We start from the raw sequence: 22,546 nt of genomic DNA on the forward strand, positions 1-22,546 counted from the left end.
CAAACCAAAGCACACCACATCAGCCGCCCAACACCCACCAAATGCGACAGACACCTGCACAGCTGCTCTGAGCAAACATCATTTAAATTTAAAGCCTCAACAACAACAACAACAGCTGTGAAACAATGTGACTAGCATATTTTTGAGATGCGCTGATGGCATCACATAATAAACACTTGCCCAGGATTATCTGCATAGAATGGCTTTATGTATGTTTGGTATGCAAAAAATACTGTACATATGTTTATGAAAAAACGTATACTTCTTTGTTTATAAAAAGGTTTTTGCCTGAAAGCCTTTGTCTCTCTGGCTTAAAACTTGTTATTTAGATTTAATTCTTTATAACAATAAATAAATATATTTGAATTTAAAAGACAATTAACATTATTTATTAAATTGTATGTATTTTATTTTGTATTTTTATTAATGTCTCCGAGGTGTTTTTTTTTATAAATCAATATTTATTTACATACATTTTATTTAGTATTTTTTGTATACCAAGCAATGATTGTATTATTATGCCTCTTGCTATTATTGTTTTACTTGATGGAAAATAATATTATAAAGTCGAATAATTTAATGATAATTCCATATATTCAAATTTTTTTTAATACATATATCAATATAAATATAACAATAATATATGAAAATAAATATATATAAATTCATGATGTTATTACTGACTGAGAGAAGACTCAGAGAGCGAGTGATGCTGTCGTTCGCGATCGGGCAGAGCCCGAGTTGACTTTTCTCTGGTTGAATTCGGTGAAGCACAGGTCTTTTGTGTGTGTATTGGTACAAGGGTTTTGCTCGCTATCTCATATCAATTGTGTACGTAAATTGTATATATTAATGTGAAGACCATTTGCACATTTACTGAGTCGGAGAATTAATCGTATCTCTCCCTATGTGCGTGGCTCGTTTAAAGAGTGTCTTATGAAGAGTCCAATTCAAGGCGCTCAACAGAAAACAAAAACGAAAAGAAACGAAGGCGATTGAATAGAACAAAGGTGATTTTATAATTCTGACTCTCGCCGCTACATCAGAAGAGATGCTGCTCTGTTTACAAATTCTCACAGAATTATTAAAATGGAACTGACTTCACTCTATTTTTCAATGCACTAATAAATGCCTTTAATAAAATTGTATCGAAATGTTTATTTTGTTTATAAAAGCTTTTAATTAATATTATATTTAAACTTACTTAGAGCTTAAGCATTGGCAACTGGTATCTTAAACATACAACTAACTCATAATGCCAGATAACACTTTTACACAATTTATTTCACTTTCTTATCCTAATTTATACATCAAGAACTTACTTTAATTACATTACATTATAACAATTTTCTAATAATAATATTTGCCGCTCATCTCTAATTCACATATGTCTGGCATACCTGTATATATATATATATTTGTAGGTCTGTTGCAAAGCTCTGCACGTGTCTGCAAAATGGAATGAATGGAAAATCCTTTTGTGCAAGCAACAAAAAAAAAAAAACACAATTTTTATGTTTTTAAATGAAAATATACGCCTCGGAATTTTACATAATTAACTCACAATGTGAATGTGTGTGTTTGTGTGTGTGTGTGTGTGTGTGTGTGTGTGTGTGTGTGAGTGTGTGTTTGTATTTATGCAAGAACATAAAAGAACAGCCCCACCTCACTGAACACGTGTGTGTGGGTGTGTGTGAGGCATTTAAGCAGAAAGGAGCTACAGACAACAACAACAACAACAACATCAGCAGCAGCACGAGTAACAACAACAACAAGAACCCGTTCACCAATTCCCAGAGGACTTAAGTTAATTATCACATTTTTTACACACAATTTTACTTTGCATTGATGCGTTACTGTGGGCGTTACAGCTGGGGGCATGGCTAGGGCGCACATTAAAGCGTAATTATGTGTATAATTTGGCTGTAATTTGCTGTAAAGCACATGATACGCGCGCGATTAAACAGCTCCCAAAAAGTTAAAACAGCTAATTAATATGTAATTAAAAATCATTCAAAAATTCGATTTTGTATTTTGCATAAAAGAAAATACGAGCCATTCAATTTGAGTTAAATATATATGCATATATATACATATATAATATTATGCTTTCAGCAAAACCCAAAAGCACCTATTTTACTCTCTGTCTCTTTCCACTCACCTCCCTCTCTCCTTCTCTATCTCTTTCATGAGAAGCGTGTGTTTGACTCTTTTGGCCTTCTTATCAATGTTAACAATTTGCAAATGACTTTCACTTTAATCGCGAGGACTGCGCAATTTGTAGCCAATGTGAATAACAAAAAAAGTAAAAAACAAAAACAAATAAATGGAATTATTTTCAACAAACATGCTCGTAAGCACTCATTCGAAATTCCATCGAGCGCGCTAAGTATGTAGGCTGGCCACGTGCTAAGTTCCCATAAAATGCACATTAGAACGAGTTGAAATGCATCGCAATAATGTGATGGACCGACAGATGCCCTATAATTTTCAAAATGGATATAAGTTTTTATAGAAGTACATATTATAACAGAAACAGATTGCTCTTTCCGATATAGCTTTAAGAAGGGTTAAGAGTTTGGTATAATATAAAATAAAAGAAGAAGTATAAAAATTCATCTAAAATGCTATCAGTTGTCAGAATATATAAAATATTATCCGTATATATATATAGTACTCTGCGATGTTATTGAGTTTCAGTAAACAATTTGTTGAGCGCACAAGACAGAAAGAAGAGTTAAAGAAAAGTCAAATATAAATATATTTTCATTCATTCTAATTTATTAAACAATTTCTTATAAAGCTAAACCTCTTCCTAGACTTCTCCGATTCCTCTTTTAAACTATTCTAGCCAATTCGTAGTCAAAACCTCCTTCCATCGCTATAACAGCGTATGGCCAGGGTATTTAGACAAACGTTTGGGCAAGTGTAGCCAGGAAATGGCATCGGGAGCAGGATCTTCGCGCATTACATTAATATTTATCAGCCATGCAATTACGATTAGAGCAGACAAACTATTGACTGAGCCTCTATGGCTCGGTGGGTCTATGGCTCGTTTGCGGGAGAAGCGCCAAAAAACATGGCAGCCAAATTGTCAGACAAAGCGATGCGATTGCCTGGCACAATTTATTGATTCGACGCATTGAAATAGTTCTCAGCGGAGCCATTTCAAAGATTTGTACGACAACATTTTTCGCCAGTTCCTGTGTTTCATTTTTTTCTCGGCATTTTTTTGTTTTTGTTTTTTGTTTTGCGTGCCTTTTCGCTGAAATAGCTGAAAATTCTAACAGACGCGCATAAAAATTCGAATGCGCGTAGTTAAACGCCCATGCACACGGAAGGCTATGTTATAAAGTGGGCGTGGTAGCGGCTATTCAATGAGACAAAGCGCAATTCAAGCCAGCATATTGGGATTTCGACCGTTCCTAAATCGTTTTTTCTTCTTTTCGCGTATTCTCTTTGGCAAGGGGATCATTTAGGGGCGGAGGAATGAAGCTTTTGACTGCTGTGTGTCGCCTGAACGATAAAGCAATGACAAAAGTCACAGCGATTAAAGTTCAATTGCTGTAACTATCGACCATTAGAAATTTTGTCGAGCGCAAGGGAGAAAAAAACAGATTATATTCGAAGTTTTTTGCTGCATGAAAATAACTTTTATTTATTTTATTGTTTGGAGTGATAATTATGTTGTGTGAACATAATTTAAATGTGTTAGTCGTGCACTTAAATACTAAACATAATTTAAGTAATATTAAATATACATGTTTTATTTTTATTTTTTAACAAAGTCAATTATGCGAGACCAAAAAACTAAAAATTCTATTTGTAATATTTAAAACGTTTATATTTATTAATTTTCATAAATAAAATTTTAATTTAATAAATTAAAATAAATAAATAAATAAATAAAATAAAGCTAAAAAAATTCTTAAAAAATAGAAAGCAATGCTAATAAATATTTGATATAACATGAATTATTTCTGTAAAGCAAAACTGTTATAATAAAAAAAAATAAATAAGCAAAATCAGGTAAACAGTAATAAACATATGTATATTGTAATATTACAAAAATTCAATAAATAAAAATATAAAAAATACTAAGACAAAAATTAATTAAAAATCAATCTGAAATTAATCTAAAAATCAGCAGGTAACATGTATTGTATTAATACAAAAAAAAAAAAAATTAATAAAAAGAAAAATAATGAAATAAATAAAAAAATAACTGTTTATTCACAATAATATTAATTATAACAATAACAGAAAAAAATAAATAAATAAAAAAGAAAAGTTAAAAAAATATATATAATAATAAAGTATAAATTAATAAAAGTAAAGTACAATATTCATATGCAAATTTAAGTGCTTTCCTTATCAATATGTATGTGTAGTAGAGGAGGTCAAGAGAATTATAATTTTAATTTGGCTCGAAATTGTGAAATATAAATATGGAATATATACATACATACATATGTATATATTTAATTATTGTTCAGTTTCAGTACGTTTTGCTGCAGCTGCAGCTTGTCATTTATATTTATGTATAAGTGCCATAAGAGCAGATAGACGGATATTGCATAGACAAATATATTTAATTTAGCACGGAGCTAATTGAAAGCGAAAGTCCTAATGATGTTCTTCGGAGATAAGTGCTTTAACTGCTTTTACTTCGTGTACATGTCTCAATTAAAAATGTCAACTCTCAAATGACAAAACTCACTGAAAGTTTGAAAAACACTTAGCTCGAATAAACGCAATTAAATTATTCATACAGCTACGAATCTGGTTTCAAAGATCTTCCGTTCCGCTGCAAGGCCATGTAAAATTTCGCTATTTATTGAGCTCTAATCGCTTGGCAGCTGATGCAATTCAAATGTCAATTGCATTGATTCATTGATATAGTAAATCAAATCCCCTTCGATCTGATGTGATCTGAACTGTTCTCTGCCTCTGCCGTCTGCTGTCTGCTGTCTCAGTAAACAATGTATATGCAGGTATGCTGGCAATTATGAAACGAATTACAGCCAAAGGCGAATGGAACTAAAAAATAAACTAACTACACATACGATGCGAGTTCAAGTCGACTGACAGCCTCACGATTTGCGCTGTCACCAATTCAAGTTATTCAGCACACACACACTTTTTTCTCTTTCAGCGGCTAATTGCATATTTCGGAAGTTCGATAAAGGCATTGAAGGTGGACGAATTCTAACGGTGTCCATTAATTAACCTCTAAAAGGCAATGCCAGCCACCGAGAACAATCTCTGAACTGAACTGAGCTGTTGCCGAGCAGCCAACTAACTGGATTAGTCTGCAGCGAGAACAAGATAATATATACTATATGACTAAATAGCGTATGTCTAATAGATGCTTATCTATGTACATATATACCGTTAGCTTTTATATTATACTTTAGCTTGCTTGTCTATATACTTATTATAGCGGCCACAAAGTAAATAAAAAAACCAAACAATGCATGCTCAGATAATTATGACAACAGCTCAGTGTCAATAGAGCACGACAGAATTGTGGAAAACCATAAAAATCGTTGCAAAAATACAGTCATTTGTTTTGGGAATTTTGATAACGGGGGTTTTATACTCTGCAAATGGTAAAAGCAGCAGAAAACATTTTATTGTTAAACTTATATACAAAAAAAAAAAAAAAAAAAAAATAAAACTCAATTGAATATGTAATAAATCTTAAATATGGCTAAATAAATATATTAAATATTTTATAAAATTTTTTTAATAAATTATCTTAAGTCTTCATCATCATCTGCAGTTGAAACTACCCAAGAAACTAGTTAGGGTAGCACAAAATCGAGTTCTAGCAATTGTGGGTATTGTATTTTTGGCAAAGCAATTAAGCCAAATTGTTTCTAGTGATAATTTTGAGAGTTGCAGAGCTCAGAGACTTGTGTCGTGGCTCAGTTTAGCAAAACTTTATAAAACAATATTCAATATTCAAAAAATAATTAAATGCTAATTTAACAAAAATCATATAGCAATTTGATTAGCATTTCTATTCCGATTTCCTAACTGAACAATATAAATCACTTGCAAACTGCAACTCACTCGATTCCCTGCCCATTTTTATCCCATCATAATTCATGCTAATCAACAACAATAATAATTGGCAAGCAATCAATTTCCACCCGGCAGCCAGCGGGTTGAATATGCCCGATTGTTTCGCATGCTCATTATAATCGAATTTACATGAAGTTGCTAACGAAAATCTTCTCATGAGCAAACCCGCAATCGAACCACTTGCAGCTGCAACAACTACAAAGTAAATCATATATATTTTGATTTAAGCACATGTTTGTGTGTGTGTGTGTGTGCCATAACAACAATTAAAGATATCTGTCAATGGGAGAAATGCCAAAAAAGAAAACTGGATATGTAAGACGTGTCTAAAAATAGACGTCGAATTGAGTTTTTCCGATGCACAGACCTGCAACTAAGGTAATTGCATGGTTAGCCGAAGCTGAAATAACCAATTGATTGGTTCAGCTTTATGTCCGATATTTCAATGGAAAATCGACTCAGGTTGCTCAGTTGCAGTTACAGTTACAGTCGGTTAGTCGGCTTCTCTCTCTCTCTCTCTCTCGCTGAGACAATAAACAATTGCAAGCGCACGGCCGTTGATTTATCTCGTGTTTAAGTTCTCCACATCCACTTGTCTAGGTTTTATTTGAGTGTCAGCTGCGCTAGCAACTGCACGCGCCATACGCAATCGCTCCATTGCGAATGCATTTGGAGTTACGATCCGAGTTCAGGTGATCTCAAATATCAAATTTTTTTAATATACTTCCGCCTCTGTGAGTGTGTCAACTCCATCAAGATGATTTTCGGCGGCTGCACACGTAAACAAGTGCTCACAATGGGTGCCTTGGCTGCTGGCGTTGTCCTGGCGATCGTTGCCATCGTCGTGTTCAACAGCCAGGCGGAGCCCAAGCTGCCGCCCTGGGTGCGACCCAACAGATTGCACAAGTGCCTCAAATCGCGGCCAAACACAACAGAGTCGACACTCGAGCTGGTGCATATTGTGTTCCGTCACGGCATACGCACGCCTGTCGACACCTATCCCAACGATCCTTACCTCAAGGACAGCTTCAAGCCCACCGGCTGGGGGCATGTGACCAATGTGAGTTGTTGAGATCTTAGATTTATATATATTTTTATACATTTTTGTTCGTCGAAATTGTGGCAAGTTAACGTAATTTATTTTATAACAATTCTTTTTAAAATATTAATACAAATACTTGAATAATTTCGCCATCTTCAAGGCTTAAAATTTGCATATTTTATAAAATATTTATTACATTAAAATATTTATTATTTATTTTAATTTGTATATTTTATAAAATATTTATTACTTTTAAATATTTATTATACAAATATTTATTATGTATTTTAATTTGTATATTTTTTAAAATATTTATTAATTTTAAATATTTATTAAAAAAATATTTATTTTTTCCCAATTGATTTACATTTTATATATTTTATTTCATAGTATTCTGATCGTCGCAATTTAGAATTTTATAAATAAAAAAATCTTTAAAAAATATTTATAATAGTTAGAAATTATTCTATAGAATCAAAATTTTAAGTATATATTATTATACAATATTTTCAAATCAATTTTAAATACATGTTTACATTTTATTTTGCAGCGCGGCAAGAAAGAGCTCTACGACATGGGCCGCTGGCTGCATCGACGCTACGGCGACTTTATGGGTCCCTTTTACAGACCCGACGTAAGTTTCACTCTTACTCTTAGCCATGCTATCTAAATATATATTCAATATATATACTGTCTAGCGCCTGCACGCTCAGGCAACGGCTTCGCCGCGTGCCATGATGTCGCTGCAGACGACGCTGGCCAGCATGTTTGAGCCGCGCGGCACGCCCATGGAGTGGAGCAAGCAGCTCAACTGGCAGCCCATACCCATAGTCTCAGAGCCGCTGGATCAGGATTCGGTAGGCAGGGTGATAAATATGTATAGCTCACAGAAATGAATAACTCGAAGGGTCTTCAACAGCTGCTGCTGGTTCGCACGCCCTGTCCGCGCTACTTCGAGGCACGGGACGAGGTGTTCCGGCTGCCCGAGGTGATTGCGCAGCAGGCGCCGTATGCAGACATGTTGCGGGAGCTGAGCAATCTGACGGGCATGGAGATGCGCAATGCGGAGGATGTGAACTCCTTGTACATAACTCTGCTAGCCGAGCAGGAGTTTGGCTACAAGCTGCCCGACTGGGCCAAGGACTACTTTCCCGAGCGCATGCAATTCCTGGCCGAGCAGAGCTACATCTACAATGCGTACACGCCCGAGATGCAGAAGATCAAGGGCGGCCCCTTCCTGCGCAAGATGTACGACGAGATGCTGGCCAAGCAGGCGGGCACGCTGAAGCCCAAGGACCGCGGCATGTTCATCTACACGGGCCACGACTGGACTGTGGGCAACATACTCTCCGCCCTGGGTCTCTGGAAGCGCCAAATGCCGCGCTTCGCCGTGATGGCCATCTTTGAGACGCATCGCAATGTCAAGACGGGCGAATACTATGTGGAGGTAATCCATTGTGAAGGTAATAATTTATTGAATATTGATATACCCTCTCCTTTCATCTCTGCAGATCTTCTTGCGCAACGATGAATTCGGCTGCCTGGAGCAGCTGAAGCTGGCCGACTGCGCGCTGCAGTGCCCACTGAGCCGCCTCGTCGAGCTGAGCGAAGCGGTGTTGCCCAACGAGCCCATGGAACAGCGCTGTCGCGCTCGTAACGCCGATTTTGTGGAACCGCCGCCACGCAAAATCGATCAGTAATCAATTTGATGAAACCGCAACGTAATGTGCTCAGTATACAGTATTAGATGGAGACAGCTGGTCACAGAATCAGCGATAAAAAAATAATAAAATAATAATAATAATCAAAAAATAAAAATTAAATTAAAATGAAAAATTCCAAAAATTTTAAAAATAAAATAAAATTTAAATAAAAAATCCAATAATTTTTCTTTTCTTCTGTGAATAAATTAGCTGTTTGTGCTAAGAGCTTTTGCCTTGACAAATTAAAATAAAAAAATTAAAAAAATATAAAATAAAAAATATAAATAAAATAAAATAAAAATTCCAATAATTGTTTTTATCATTTTTTTGACTTTTCTTTTCTTCTGTGAGTAAATTAGCTTTTGGTGCGTAGAGCTTTTGCCTTGATAAATCAAACTAAAATAATAAAATATAAAATATATAAAAAAAATAAAATAAAAATTCCAATAATTGTTTTTAGCATTTTTTTAATTTTTCTTTTCTTCTGTGAGTAAATTAGCTTTCGGTGCGTAGAGCGTTTGCCTTGATTATATTTAATTTGGTGTGCTACTAAAAGTTTTATTTTATTTTTTTATTCTTATAGTGCAGCAACTGTTTGCGTATCGTGCAACGTCTTCTCTCGCGCTTTTCGCTATCTGGGCAAACATTTTCTCGATTCTCTCGATTTTCGTTCTACATAATCGCGACTTAAAAGCCGCTCGGCTGCTCTCAGTGCAGTCACTAGACGAGCGAGTCTCGACGTCGCTGGAAGTTTGCACACCAAATAAAACGCTACATATACGTATATATACCTATTTGTAAGGCACATCAACTTATTTGATATGTGGCTCAAGTATACGGTTAGTCTGTGCGTTTGCCTGCTGCTTGTGCGCGCAGCCATTGTGCCCATCGAGGAGCCCAAGGATGAGCATAAACAAGGAGTGGGCAAATCAAACTCAACGCTGGAGCTTGTGCACTTGGTAAATAATTCTAAAGTCTCATAATTGCTTTCACTCTGCCTGGGAGATATATCAAAAATATATACATATATATGTACATCTATGTGCATATATTTATGTTTGTAAAGTAGCCAAAGTAATTTATAGACAGCGTCTAGGCTGTAGACCATAAAATTATGAAATGTGTGCTTCCACTTTTGTGAACTATTTAATCTCTATAATGAGACTATAAAGAGGCTCTAATTTAAGCACTCGTATAGTGTGCCTTTGTTATCAGTGAACATGTGTATGCAGGTTAAATGAGCTCAGCTTTAATTGAAATTCAGATAGAATCAAATATATTTCGGGCCTCACATGTGAATTGATGGAGTATTGAGTGAGTATTTATTGTCAGAGTTTCGTTTATCATAATAATTAATTTGTGCTCGCTCGGGCCGCAGGGCGTATACTTAACGCCAAGGCGCTTTTGGAAATGTGAATATATTTAAATATATATTTGAGTAAATGCATAAATTAGTTTTGAATTAATTTAGAATCCATTGTTAGAGCCTGATTTATATTCAATTATATTCGTTAGACAACTTGGGGCGCATGGCGTAAATTGGTTATCAAATTTTCAATTGAAATAGAAATGAACTTAGCTATATATTTATATTTGTATGTATATTAAAATCAATTGAAATGAATTTAGTTACCATAGCTAGAACTTGATTTATACTAATATTAATTCGCTCTGCCTTATGCAACTTGATCCAGTTTAAGCCACATGGCGTATACTTAATGCCAAGTGGTGTTAACATGATTTCAAGCTAGCCAACCGGTTTGTTAGGCAAATTGAAAAATGTTTGTGCAAAACTAATTACTTTAATGTATTCCTAATTGGAATGCAACAAGCAAGCAACTACATAAAAAATTTTAGTTAATGAGCCACTCAAAAAACACAAGTTGATAATTGATGAGTGTTAAATATACCCTGTGGCAATATGTAAAAAATATATACTTAATAATTTTTAAGCCAGTATTAGCTTAATGGAAATTTTTTTTTATTTAAACTTTCATTATTAATTGAGAATTAATCAATCAATATGACAATTAATTGATATATTTACAGGGAATTTTTGTATATATACCCCATAGCAATGTGTTAAAAATATATATACTAAATCAGTTTTAAGTGAATATTAGTTTCATGGAAATTTATAAAGATTTAATTATCCATTTATTTCTCACATTTCATTTAATGTTAAATATACCCTATAGCAATGTTTAAAAAATATATATACTAAATCATTCTAGGAGAGTTTTAGGTATTAATAATGATTTAATTTTTTTATTAATTTAATATATTTACAGGGTATTTATTTCTCACTATTCTTTTAATTCTTGTATTTAATATTAATTTGTATTTATTACATTTGCATCGCATGCACAGCTGTTTCGACATGGCCCACGCACTCCCGTCAACACATACCCCAAGGACCCGCATATTAACGAGACCTATGAGCCCTACGGCTGGGGTCAGCTGACGAATGCAAGTGAAATGAGTTAAAATCAAATATATATACGAAATATACTTAATTCGTACTCCCATTCAACAGGAGGCCAAGGTGGAGCTCTACAAGATTGGCAAACAAATGCGCAAACGCTACAAAAACTTGCTGTTGCCCTACTATAAGCCAGATGTGAGTTGTTCGATGTGATCTTGGTCTAATGCATGATTAATTGATTTATCTACTTCAGCTGCTGCACGCTCAGGCGACGCAGTCGTCACGCACCATCATGTCCCTGCAGATGGTGCTGGCTGGCATGTTCCCGCCAGAGAATACGCCCCTGGAGTGGAACATGATGCTCAACTGGCAGCCCATACCCATCTACACGGAGCCGGAGGCCAGCGACAAGGTAAGCCATGCCACACCTGCCAGCCTTGCCTGCAGGCCCATTCATATGGGGTATTCATATAAATCCATTCGCAGATCCTGCGCCAGAAGGTGCCCTGCCCCCGGTACGAGGAGGCCGTCTGGGAGGTGATGCACACGCCAGAGGTGCTCGCCTTGCACGAGAAGAACGCCGAGCTGCTGCAGGAGCTGAGCGACTTGACGGGCCTGAATGTGACCTATGCCCATGACGTGACGGACATCTTCATCTCACTGCAGACCGAGCTGGCCTACGGCCTGAAGCTGCCCGAGTGGACCAAGCAGTACTTCCCCGACAAGATGCGCCCGCTGGCAGCCAAGGCGTACAGCTATGATGCCTACACGCCGGAGCTGTGCAAGCTGAAAGGTGGCTACTACCTGGAGGACGTCTACAAGCACTTGCAGGCCAAGATTGACGGCAAACTGGAGCCAGCGGGCAGAAAGCTGTTCATCTCCTGTGCACACGACTGGACCATATCGAATGTGCTCAGCGCCCTGAATGTGTGGGGTGACAGAATGCCCCGCTTCTCGTCTCTGATTGCCATCGAGCTGCATCGGCGCGCAGAGAGCGGCGACTACTTCGTCGAGATCTACCTGCAAAACGATCCCAGCAAGCCGCCAGAGCTACTGCAGGTGCCCGGCTGTGAGGAGCAGTGTCCCATTGAGAAACTGCTAAAGCTCTCAGAGCCTATCCTGCCCGACGCGCCCTACGAGCAGCTGTGCCTGGCCAAGGGCACCGGCGACGGCACACGCATCACTTACCACAACTGAGCGGCCCTCAACTTAATCTAGCAGTATTAACTAAACTTGATATACATATATATGGATGTGGTTTATATATATGGAGTGTACATATGTAGATAATAATATATATTAAAGTCTTTTTGATTAGTTTGCTGTTTGATTGATTTACACGCCAACACGAAGAGCCTGGGTCAATCGGTAAATGGATGTGCGTGCCGTACTCCAGCTAGCAGAGGGTAGCTACAAAAGTCTTATGGGCCCAGTTAAGCTTATGCTTATATGTTTCTCAGATAAGATAAGACTCTAAAAGGTGTAAGCAAATTAAATTGATTGAGGGAAGAAAAGCTTTTAGTATTTAATAATAAAAATATTATAATTTGAACATAAAATGATCTATATAACTATAAATTGTCTATTTTCATACATAATATTAAATATAGAAGAAAAGCTTAGGGCATTATAAATATTAAAATATTAATTCCATTCGATATACTCTATCAATATTTACCAATTTTTTACCAAGTACCACGCACAAAGAGAAATTTAAAAATTATATTTATTTATAATAAATATTTTTACAAACATTTTTATTTTATTTAATTTTTTTTTTATATATTTTAATGTATTTTTTAATTTGTTTTGTTTACTATTTTTCTCTTATTTTTTGTTTATATACATATATTTAAAATTTGTTATGTGTTTCGTTTATATATTTTTGTTTAAATTAATCTAATTTATTTTCTTTTGCTTTAAATGGTTTCTTATAACTTTTGTTTATATTTTAAATATATGAATTTTGTTTATTTTCTTTTTGTAAGTTTACATTTGTTTTTTTTTTTTTTAAATATTTTTTGATTATTTATTTTTATGTTTTGCATTTCTTTTATTTATTTATATATATTTTTGTTATTTGTTAGTGTTATATATATTCTTTTAACCTTGGATTTATAAAGCACTGATTGAATTTTCTCTAGATTATCTTCTTTTATTTTCACATATTGATTGAGCTGCCCCCACCATGAAATGCAGCACACGTGCTGTAATTTTTTTTTACTTACAACTTTCTTATAAAGCAAACTGTAGTTGATCTTTGAGCAAACAGTTGGCAATCGAACATTTTGTGGCAAAGATTTTCTATATAGAAGTGAATTTGATAGAGAAAAGGATGCAAAGAGCTTCCGTGAGATGTGAATTTATCTATGCCAAATTGAGACGTAATTAACATAACAATAAACGAACACAACAACAACATGCATAACATTAAATAATTAACATAAGTTCGATAAAACGAACAAAACAAAGCAAGAGACGAAAAATGAGCAGCGATTTATTACAGCTCCGAGATGGTGACGAATTTTTGGGGCTCCATAAAAAATTATGCAGCTGTGTCGAGTGTGTGTGTGTGTGCGAGTGTGTGTGTGGGTATTTAATATGTAAATCGCGATCGCGTTTTAAAACGCCTCAAATGTTGCGGCATTGTTGTGTCGACTGCTCAATGTACGATCAGTTACGAGCCACGCAACACACACAATAGACACACTCGAGAACACAAATAAAAGTAATAATAGTAGACGACGGTGACGAAAGCGATAATGAAACGATAAAAGACATATGTTCTGCGGCTCGGCCGGCCGCCGCCATCCACTCTGAGAGACAGTACGGCACAAGTGCTCTGCTGAACAGCTGAGCTAGCCGATATTATCCGCCTGCAGAGGCTTATCAGTTTATCAGTTTAGTTTCTGAAGACGCGTTTGCCATGGACAAACAAATAGTATTCTGTTTATATTGATGATAAGAGCAGGAATAAGACAAATAGACCTATTTGAATGCCGATGAAAGGGGCGGTCTCTAGAAAACCCGTTCCATAACGACTTTGCAAATTAACAATAACACGTTTTATTTTTTGGCTTTTTTGTTGTTTTTGTTTTATGAACAGCATAATTAAAAACACCGACAATGCCCGCAAAAACCAAAAAAGAATCGAGTTGTTTGTGCTTCTTCTGATTGTTGTGTCTGTGGCCGTACAGATCGCGTCTACGTTTCGGGGCTCTGCTATTGGCGCCAAGCTAATATACCTACACTCATATACTTACAATAAAAACGGAGAACTGCGAACGGTGAACGGTGAACGGTGAACGGTGAACGGCGAACGGAGAACCCCCCTCCAAGCTCGAGCATCGACTAGAGCCATATAAAGCGTCTCCGCCAAAATGCCGCGTTCACATTTTACGCGAAGGCATTGTCTAGCGATGACGGGCGCCTTAGTTGCATTCACGTTGCTGATCTTGTGTTTTACACACTCCACACTCATCTCCGGCAAGATCACTGATCCCGGCACCGACGAGTCTACGCTTGAGCTGTTGCATGTGGTAAGTCCGTGCGTCAATCGCCAATCGACATCAGACAAAAGACAAAGCACGAGTGCATAAAACAGCTGTAACAGCTGTAACAACAGCACACAGCTGCTCTTATTACACTGTCGAACAGGGCTCGAGCAAAGCTGTTAAGCTTTAAGCTATTGTAGCTGATAAACGATTAGAGTTTGAGCTGAGCAGCCGTTGAAGCTTCTGAGCGGATTCAGATTTGCTATGGATATGAAATAAGCAGAGCTTCAATAAGGCCAAAGATATGATATTCTGAATAGGCTTTTATTAAATAGACAGGTGCATAAATATTTAAAAACAAAAGTTAATCTTTGGCCTACAAATCGTAACAAGTTGGAATAAAAGCAACAATGCTCAAAAAGTGTTTTATTTAATTTGTATAAATTTATATTAAAAAGTATAAAAGGTGTAAAATATTTAATCTTCAACTCAGTGAAAAAGAATCTCTTGTCTATTTTAATTAATAGAAAACTTTATAAAAAAGAAAAAATGAAAGTGTACAAGTTTTCGTTATTCTTCAATACAGTGAAAATAGAAAAACCAAAAAATTCGATAGCTAATTTAAAGCCCTAATACTAAACCTTACTTCAAGACAGTTTCAAGTAAATATTATATCTCGAATATATAATTATCTATATATATTTAATATAAGCTTCTCAATATATACACCAGTACACCTTATCGAACCAATTGACAATGCTCAGGTCAGGTGTTAGTCACTATTACGGCTATTATTATCGTCACGTTTGGCCAAGAGAAACCAGCTGATAATACAGAAATTCATTTTCAGCGCATTGACACTGAAAGTGAATGACATTTAGAGAAAAAATAAAAAAAAACAAAAATATTTTGCTGATAAATATACACAGCTGGCAGTTTTTCGTTCAGCTGACCCGTTTCTGAAGCTCAGTGTAGGGTTGCGTATAATTACTGCATGGAATAATAAAAATTTAGTACGCGTCGAGCGGAGGTAATAGACGAATGTCGCGCGATAAGACCGCAGCACGAACGGACAATAAATGTCTAAAATAATAAGCAAAATCAGAATGGGAAGTAAAGGCGTATCGAAAGGCAGAACACCCATGTTAGCTATTCCGAAAGGTAATACGCCGCTAATATATGTGTTTAGTTAACTATGATACCATCAACTAAAATTGTCCACATTAAATCAAATCAAAACAATTCGAATCAAATTAGAGTGACTCGTGTTGTATCAGCTGCTTTTAATTGATCTATAATTGAATCGTGCAAGTGATTTATTAATAGAACAACATTTCCATCAATGCTGTGCACTGGCTAATAGAAAATAGTCGATTCTATCATGAACTAATAAGCAGCCAACCGTGAAGTCGTGTAAAAAAGCGCCATTATGGCTTTGACTGTGAATATATATGTATATGAATTATATATGTGCATAGATATATATGTATATGTACATGTGTTTATATAATATATACATATTTTGTAAAATCTAATGGAAATATTAGAGCTGGCAGAAGCTCGTGTTTTTCATTTTTTATGTGAGAGTACAGAAAAATTTATACATTTAATATAATGAAAAATAGTTTTACTTTATGAATTGCGAATTATTTTGCGTAAAAAATTAAATATCTGTTTAAATATTTTTGTTGGCTGACCAAATCTCACACACAAATAATTTATTTAAATTTAAAAATTTTTAAAATTTTTTGTATAAAATATTTATTTTATAATCTAAATATAATTTAAACACAGTTTTTATATTTTAAAAAGTTTAATAAATTTATTATTACCAAAGAAAGTAAAATAAAGGTTGCCAAAAAAGTATTTAAAAATATATATGTGTATGTATATAGTTATTAAAATCATTTAAATCAAAATAAATTAAAAATACATTTTCATAATTAAAATTTAAAATGGAGTCGTTCTCAAAAATTGCAGTACATAAAGAGTGTAAAATTTCAATTAAATGTAATAATATATTTAATGTCAAAGTGAATCACCTGAACAATCTCGCCCATCTCTAAGTACTACTTAATGGGTTAATAGCTTCTCTAATTGCAACGTTAATGCATCATATGCTAATAGCTGTTTCAGCTTTTGTTTCACGCGTATTTCTGGTATTTTACAAAAATATTCAATTGCTATTAATACATTTTTAACCTTACTCGCATTACAAACGACAGTAAATTAAGTTGAATTTCACTCTCTGAGCTCTCCAAACTGGTTCATAAATCAGCATTGAGTGAGCATCATCCAAGCTAAAAAAGAAACACTAAAGCAACAACAGAAGCAAAAATCCAAATAAATTTTAAATTTCAAACCAGCTACATGCCTAATTACAATTTTTTAGCCACTCGTTTCGCCTGGCCAAATAGCAAACGAACTAAAAATAAAACCAGTTAACCAACCTTTTTTTTTTTTTTTTTTTTTGTTTATGGCAGCATGACAAACTGCGACGCACTTTTTTGTTATATAAACAATATTTGAAAACATCGCCGAGCTTTAATATTGATGGTCCGAAAACCTAATTAACTGATATAGAGATTAACAGAGTCCGCGTCCGAGTCCGAGTCAGAGTCAGGTCCGAGGCTGCTGACCTTCAGGCTTATCAGTAAACCGGCCACGCGTTACTCAAAACGTAGCACCAATACTTCCGCATCTCTGTAATGCTGATGCCAGCTCAAACGTGCATGACCAGCTCGGTGTGGGTTGAGGCATAAAGTCGCTCTCCCTCTCACTCCCTCCTTCTTTCTCCTTCTCTCCTTACAAGTCATGCGAGCGCTGTACTAGCCGTCGTTTCTTATCAAAGTCGCGTGAGCGTTTGTAATTTCTCGCTGCAATTGTTGTTGAAGAAGCGCAGCCGTGCTGCAATGACATTGGCTATAAATAGCGGCTATGAACAAGTGTAATCGGTCAGCTCAGTGCTATTTTTAGCAAGTAAAATAGTTAATAGCATCATTAGAAAAATAATTCTTGTTAATAAACTTTTTATATTTAAAATATTTCTCAGCTTCAATTGCATTCCGCTTTTCAGCTAATGCCATTTCAGTTTGGGCCTTTGGCTAATTAAAGCAACGCTTGGAAATAAAAGCTAAAAAGTTGTAACTAACACCGCATACATTTGTACGAATTTGCAGGTCTTCCGACATGGACCACGCACACCGGCGGACACATATCCCCTGGATCCCCATGTAAATGAAACCTACTATCCGTTTGGCTGGGGACAAGTAACAAATGTGAGTCGAGCGCAAGTTGTGCAGCAGAACTTTTGCCCAAAAACTATATACGTATATACGTGCATAGAGGAAAGCTAAAAACAAAAAGAAAAATGAAAAAAAAAGAAAGAAAAACTGAAAATGTTGTGAAAAGCGAACCTCTATCTGCCCAGCTTTTCCGTTCAGCCCGAAAACCACGCAGCAAAGCATTTAAATAAATTGAAATGCAAATGTTTGTCGTGGCTGAGGGGGCGTGCGCGGGGGAGGAGGGGCGGCGCCGGCATCTGTGTTGCATTAACATATACACATGCATATGTTTATGCAATTGCAAAAATGCAAGGCATTTATTATTTTATAACATTGCTACATGTATCTCTTTCTCTTTCTTTCCTTGCATGTTTCTGTCTTTGTCACTCTATGACTGCGTATATATTTCTCTTTGTGGATTCGCCGGCTGTTGTCTCACGTGCCATCCGCCCATGCCATGTAATAAATCAACGCTCAGAATGGCAAACGCGAGCTGTTCAGCATTGGAAGCTGGCTGCGTAAGCGTTATGGCAAATTCCTGGCACCCTACTACAGTCCCGATGTGAGTAACCCAATGCTAACGAACCACCAGACGCCCACCCGCCCATGAGTCGCAGCTCCAGCTCCAGTTGGAATCGGGTGAAACGGGTGTCTGATAGTGCGGACGTTTACAAATTGCAAAGCTCAAGCGCGCGCTCGCCTCATCACTCAATTTCTTTTTAACGTTTCGCTCTCTCTCTCCTCCTCTCTCTCTCTCTCTCTTTCACTCTCTGTGAACATCTTCAGTTGGTGCACGCACAGGCGACGGGCGTGCCACGCACACACATGACCCTGCAGACGGTGCTGGCCAGCTTCTTCCCACCCAAGGGCACGGCCATGGAGTGGAACAGCAAGTACAACTGGCAGCCCATTCCGGTGTTCTCGCAGCAGCTAAATGAGGATACGGTATGTCAACCAATCAATAATGATGCAATCAATTGATCAATTGATATTGATTTATAGCCGAGCTATCAGCATAACAAAACTAGGGCTTCATTTGGCTAATATTGCATAATATATAATATAAGCCTTTTCTTATCCTTTTTTTATTTTGTTGTTGAAAATGGCTCAAAAACTAATTTAAATGAGAAATGTTAAGCATTTATATTGTCAACATAGAGTTGATGCAGTTGAGATTTATTATTAAGTTAAGTTAAACTTAATATAAATATATTTATTTTTAATTTAACTAAGAGGCAAAAGTAGAAGTCTATAGCATTAGTCATCTTTCCTTATGAGAGTTTTCTTTTAAAGGCATTTAATCGCCTATATATATATTTAACGGATTCTGTCTTCTTTCAATTGCTATAATTTGTTTCTATAATTATATATTCAAATCTAATATTCACATATTTTAGTGTTATTTTATTGCTGAAACGAAAGACACTTAGACATTCAGAAATCATTCAACTTGGCAACTAAAAAAAAAAAAAATAAAAATAAATAGATTATATAAAAATTATTAATATATTTATATTTCTTGCGTCATCTCCTTTTATTTCTTACAAATTGCAAATTATTAAAAAAAAAAAAGTTTAATTGTTATAAATATTATTGCTCACTCTGCTGAAAGGCTAATATTAAAAAAATAAAACAAAAAATAATAATGATAAAAGTTAAATGCCTACTCCAAATATTTCCTTAGGTATCCACATATTCATTTAGTAAGCGACCTAAAGGCTTGCAAAGTATTTTTATAATACTGATAATATCATATATAGTCAATATTATGGTATATTCAGCTCTAGCCTGCTCTTCTCTAATCTCTTTAGATTAACTATTAACCATTAAATTAACCCACTCTGTCCTCTATCAATTACCAGCTGCTGCTTGTGCGCACACCTTGCCCGCGCTACTTCGAGGCTCTGCACGAGGTGTACGAGCTGCCTGAGGTGAAAAAGGAAATCGAGCCGTACCTGGACATGTTTAAGGAGCTGGCAGCGCACACCGGCCTCAGCTTCAATGAGCCAGAGGATGTGCAGTCGCTGTATCTGACGCTGCTCGCGGAGCAGGAATGGGGCCTGGATTTGCCGGAATGGACGAAGCAATATTTTCCGGAGAAAATGCAGTTCCTAACGGAGCAGAGTTATGTGTACAATGTATATACGCCCGAGATGCAGAAGATCAAGGCGGGCCCATTCCTCAAGAAGATGTTCGACGAGATGCAGCAGAAGCGCAACGGCACCCTGAAGCCCGAGAAACGCAAGCTCTTTATTTATACGGGCCACGACTCGACTGTGGTTAATGTGCTGTCTGGCTTGAAGATCTGGGAGCGCCAGCTGCCGCGCTACTCGGTGATGGCACTGTTTGAGCTGCACAAGAACAAAGAGACCGGCGATTACTGGGTGGAGATTTATTTCCGCAATAATCCCAAGGCGCCGGCACAAAAGCTAACCGTGCCCGGCTGCGAGTTCCAGTGTCCGTTGGACAAGCTGCTCGAGCTGGCCGCAGATGTGGTGCCCACCGAGGCGGACGCCAACCGCTGCGATGCTCAGAACGAGCAGTTCACCGAGCCGCCACTGCGTGGCCCATAGAATGTGCCCCATAGACGGTCGCCGGGGCCAGTTTCCCTTTTTGGAATCGAACGAGCGCTGCTATAACTCAGGGAGCTTCGAGCTAGTTAAGTCGAACGTTTTAGTTTAAGGCCAAACTGTTTATACTTATCATTAAAGATCGAGTCGAGGAATTGTCAGCCGCGTGTTGTCGGGTGTTTGAGTTAGCGCCAAAGTCAGCGCCTCATGTGGCATGGCAGCCAAGTTGGCTCATTTCCGCTTGTGGCGCCGCCATTGCCCAATAGGCCGCTTCCGTTTGCCTTTTGCCAGCGCCGCAAACAACTTCCGCACTTATTTTACCAGCTGAACCACAACTTCTATGTCTCTCCCTCTCCCTCCCTATGTCTATCTCTATCTGCCTTTACCATCTCTATGTTTTGCTTTGTATCTTTGAATCTCGCCCGCCCTTTGGCTTTGCTCATTTTTGCCAAGAGGTGACATTTTTCGCATTGCGGTTTACCATAAACTATTTCATTGGGGAGTTGTTGTCTGTGTACATTAGCAGTGCGCTCCATGCTTGGAGCTAGGAGCTTGGCGCTCCATGCATGGCATTGCCATTGCCATGTGACCCCCACCAGCCCATTCGCATTGTTTACTCTTGTGCGTTCCCCATCTGTCTCTCAATGTGTGCCCACTCTCTCTCTCTCTCTCTCTCTCTCTCTCTCTCTCTCTCTCTCTCTCTCTCTCTGGCTGTCTGCTCTATGCACATATCTGGAAACTTTATTTGTCAACGGGACGCATATGTTGTGTGCTTGCGAAAAAAAAAAAGAGCGAGAGAGAGAGAACAAAAATGGAGGGAAAAAATATTAAATAAAGGAATCATATCCTGGCTTACGCTCGCATTCGCATTCGCATTCGCATTCGCATTCGCATTTGCTTTGCTTTGCTTGTCTGTTTGTTGTTGCATTTAATTTTACTTAATTTGATTTTGGTGGGCTGAGAAGACGTTTGCAGCAACTGAGCAGCACTGAGAAAGCCTCAGGAATATGTGTTTTATTTGTATGATTAATGGCAGAGCTCAAATATTATTAAGGATAGTCACAGCCTGCAGACCATATATACGGAAATACTTTAAAGAGTATGGAAAGTTGATGTCAAGAATCCAGTTCGAGTCGGTCTTTCGCACTTCACTTGAATCAGACGCGCTGCAATTGTGGGATCACTCGACTGCAGCGCCGAGCTCTGGCCGGGCAATAAAATGCCACAAAGCCTTTTTCTGACAAATGAAACGTGATACAAACAAGGCGCCAAGGCAGCCACCGCAACGAGCCGGGCGCCTAGCTCCAAAAGTCTGAGCTCCGAGCCGAGTGCCAACAAAGATTTATGCATTTTGCAGTGTGTTCGCTTTATGCGAAACTAAACGGCAAACAGTTTGAGTTTGAGTGAAGAAAGGCACTGGTTGCGCTCGGGCTGGGCCAGCAGGAGTCGGGGGTGGGCCATGGGGCAAACATGTTTTGCATGTTGCTTGCCCCGCAGCCAGCCAGCTGGGCTGGGGCATGAGTCCATTGTGCCGCTTAATAGACTGAACTGCAGCAGGAGCTGGCAGCTGGCAAACATTTGTGCAGCTTATTAATATGCAGCCCATTTCAGTCTCACGCAGCTAACGGAGATTAGACTAAGAGCTGCTGCAAGGCAGGTGCAAGCCAGCTACGACCGGCTATCGTCAATTTTATCTACTAGGCCAAGCGCAAAACTTTTGCGCTCCGTATCGAAAAGTCGTTAGTAAGCTGACCGCAAAAAGAGATGTGGGCAAAACGCAGTCGACAGTGGAAAGTCGAGAGTCGAGAGTCGAGAGTCGACAGGGTTGCTCGGCTAAGGTTTTACTGTAAAACAGAAACCAAAAGACAAAAAATAAAATAAAATAATAAAAAAATTAAAGTTTTTCCAAAGACTTGCACTTAGCCTCAAAAGTTTTCT

General features: G+C 37.2%; 3 protein-coding genes and 1 long non-coding RNA gene across 5 annotated transcripts; all 4 read left to right on the forward strand.

Moving 5' to 3' along the window:
• The first annotated feature begins 4,781 nt into the window (after window positions 1-4,781).
• Window positions 4,782-5,680, forward strand: LOC115563198 (uncharacterized). The gene is made up of 2 exons (XR_003980311.2): window positions 4,782-4,994; window positions 5,156-5,680. It is a non-coding gene; the product is annotated as an uncharacterized LOC115563198 (long non-coding RNA).
• A 1,033-nt stretch (window positions 5,681-6,713) lies between these two features.
• LOC108652270 (prostatic acid phosphatase) lies at window positions 6,714-8,927 on the forward strand. The gene is made up of 5 exons (XM_018102413.3): window positions 6,714-7,150; window positions 7,683-7,766; window positions 7,831-7,989; window positions 8,052-8,579; window positions 8,644-8,927. The coding sequence occupies exons 1-5, from the start codon at window positions 6,848-6,850 to the stop codon at window positions 8,830-8,832; spliced, it is 1,263 nt and encodes a 420-aa protein (XP_017957902.1). The 5' UTR covers window positions 6,714-6,847; the 3' UTR covers window positions 8,833-8,927.
• Window positions 8,928-9,469: 542 nt separating this feature from the next.
• Window positions 9,470-12,507, forward strand: LOC108652272 (lysosomal acid phosphatase). The gene is made up of 5 exons (XM_018102415.3): window positions 9,470-9,794; window positions 11,206-11,304; window positions 11,372-11,455; window positions 11,514-11,672; window positions 11,747-12,507. Exons 1-5 carry the CDS (start codon window positions 9,657-9,659, stop codon window positions 12,455-12,457), a joined length of 1,191 nt encoding a protein of 396 aa, XP_017957904.1. The 5' UTR covers window positions 9,470-9,656; the 3' UTR covers window positions 12,458-12,507.
• Window positions 12,508-14,382: 1,875 nt separating this feature from the next.
• On the forward strand, window positions 14,383-20,763 carry LOC108652271 (venom acid phosphatase Acph-1). Of its 2 annotated transcripts, none has more exons than XM_018102414.3 (5): window positions 14,383-14,799; window positions 17,934-18,032; window positions 18,517-18,600; window positions 18,825-18,983; window positions 19,901-20,763. In XM_018102414.3, the coding sequence occupies exons 1-5, from the start codon at window positions 14,641-14,643 to the stop codon at window positions 20,609-20,611; spliced, it is 1,212 nt and encodes a 403-aa protein (XP_017957903.1). In that variant the 5' UTR covers window positions 14,383-14,640; the 3' UTR covers window positions 20,612-20,763. The 2 variants fall into 2 exon arrangements, with proteins under 2 accessions (XP_017957903.1, XP_089115485.1); XM_089259359.1 differs by lacking the exon at window positions 14,383-14,799 and adding an exon at window positions 17,075-17,310.
• The last annotated feature ends 1,783 nt before the right edge of the window (window positions 20,764-22,546 follow it).

Source organism: Drosophila navojoa, chromosome 4, assembly GCF_054131105.1.
Source record: "Drosophila navojoa isolate 15081-1374.11 chromosome 4, UAZ_NAV_1.0, whole genome shotgun sequence".
NCBI classification, from domain to species: domain Eukaryota; kingdom Metazoa; phylum Arthropoda; class Insecta; order Diptera; family Drosophilidae; genus Drosophila; species Drosophila navojoa.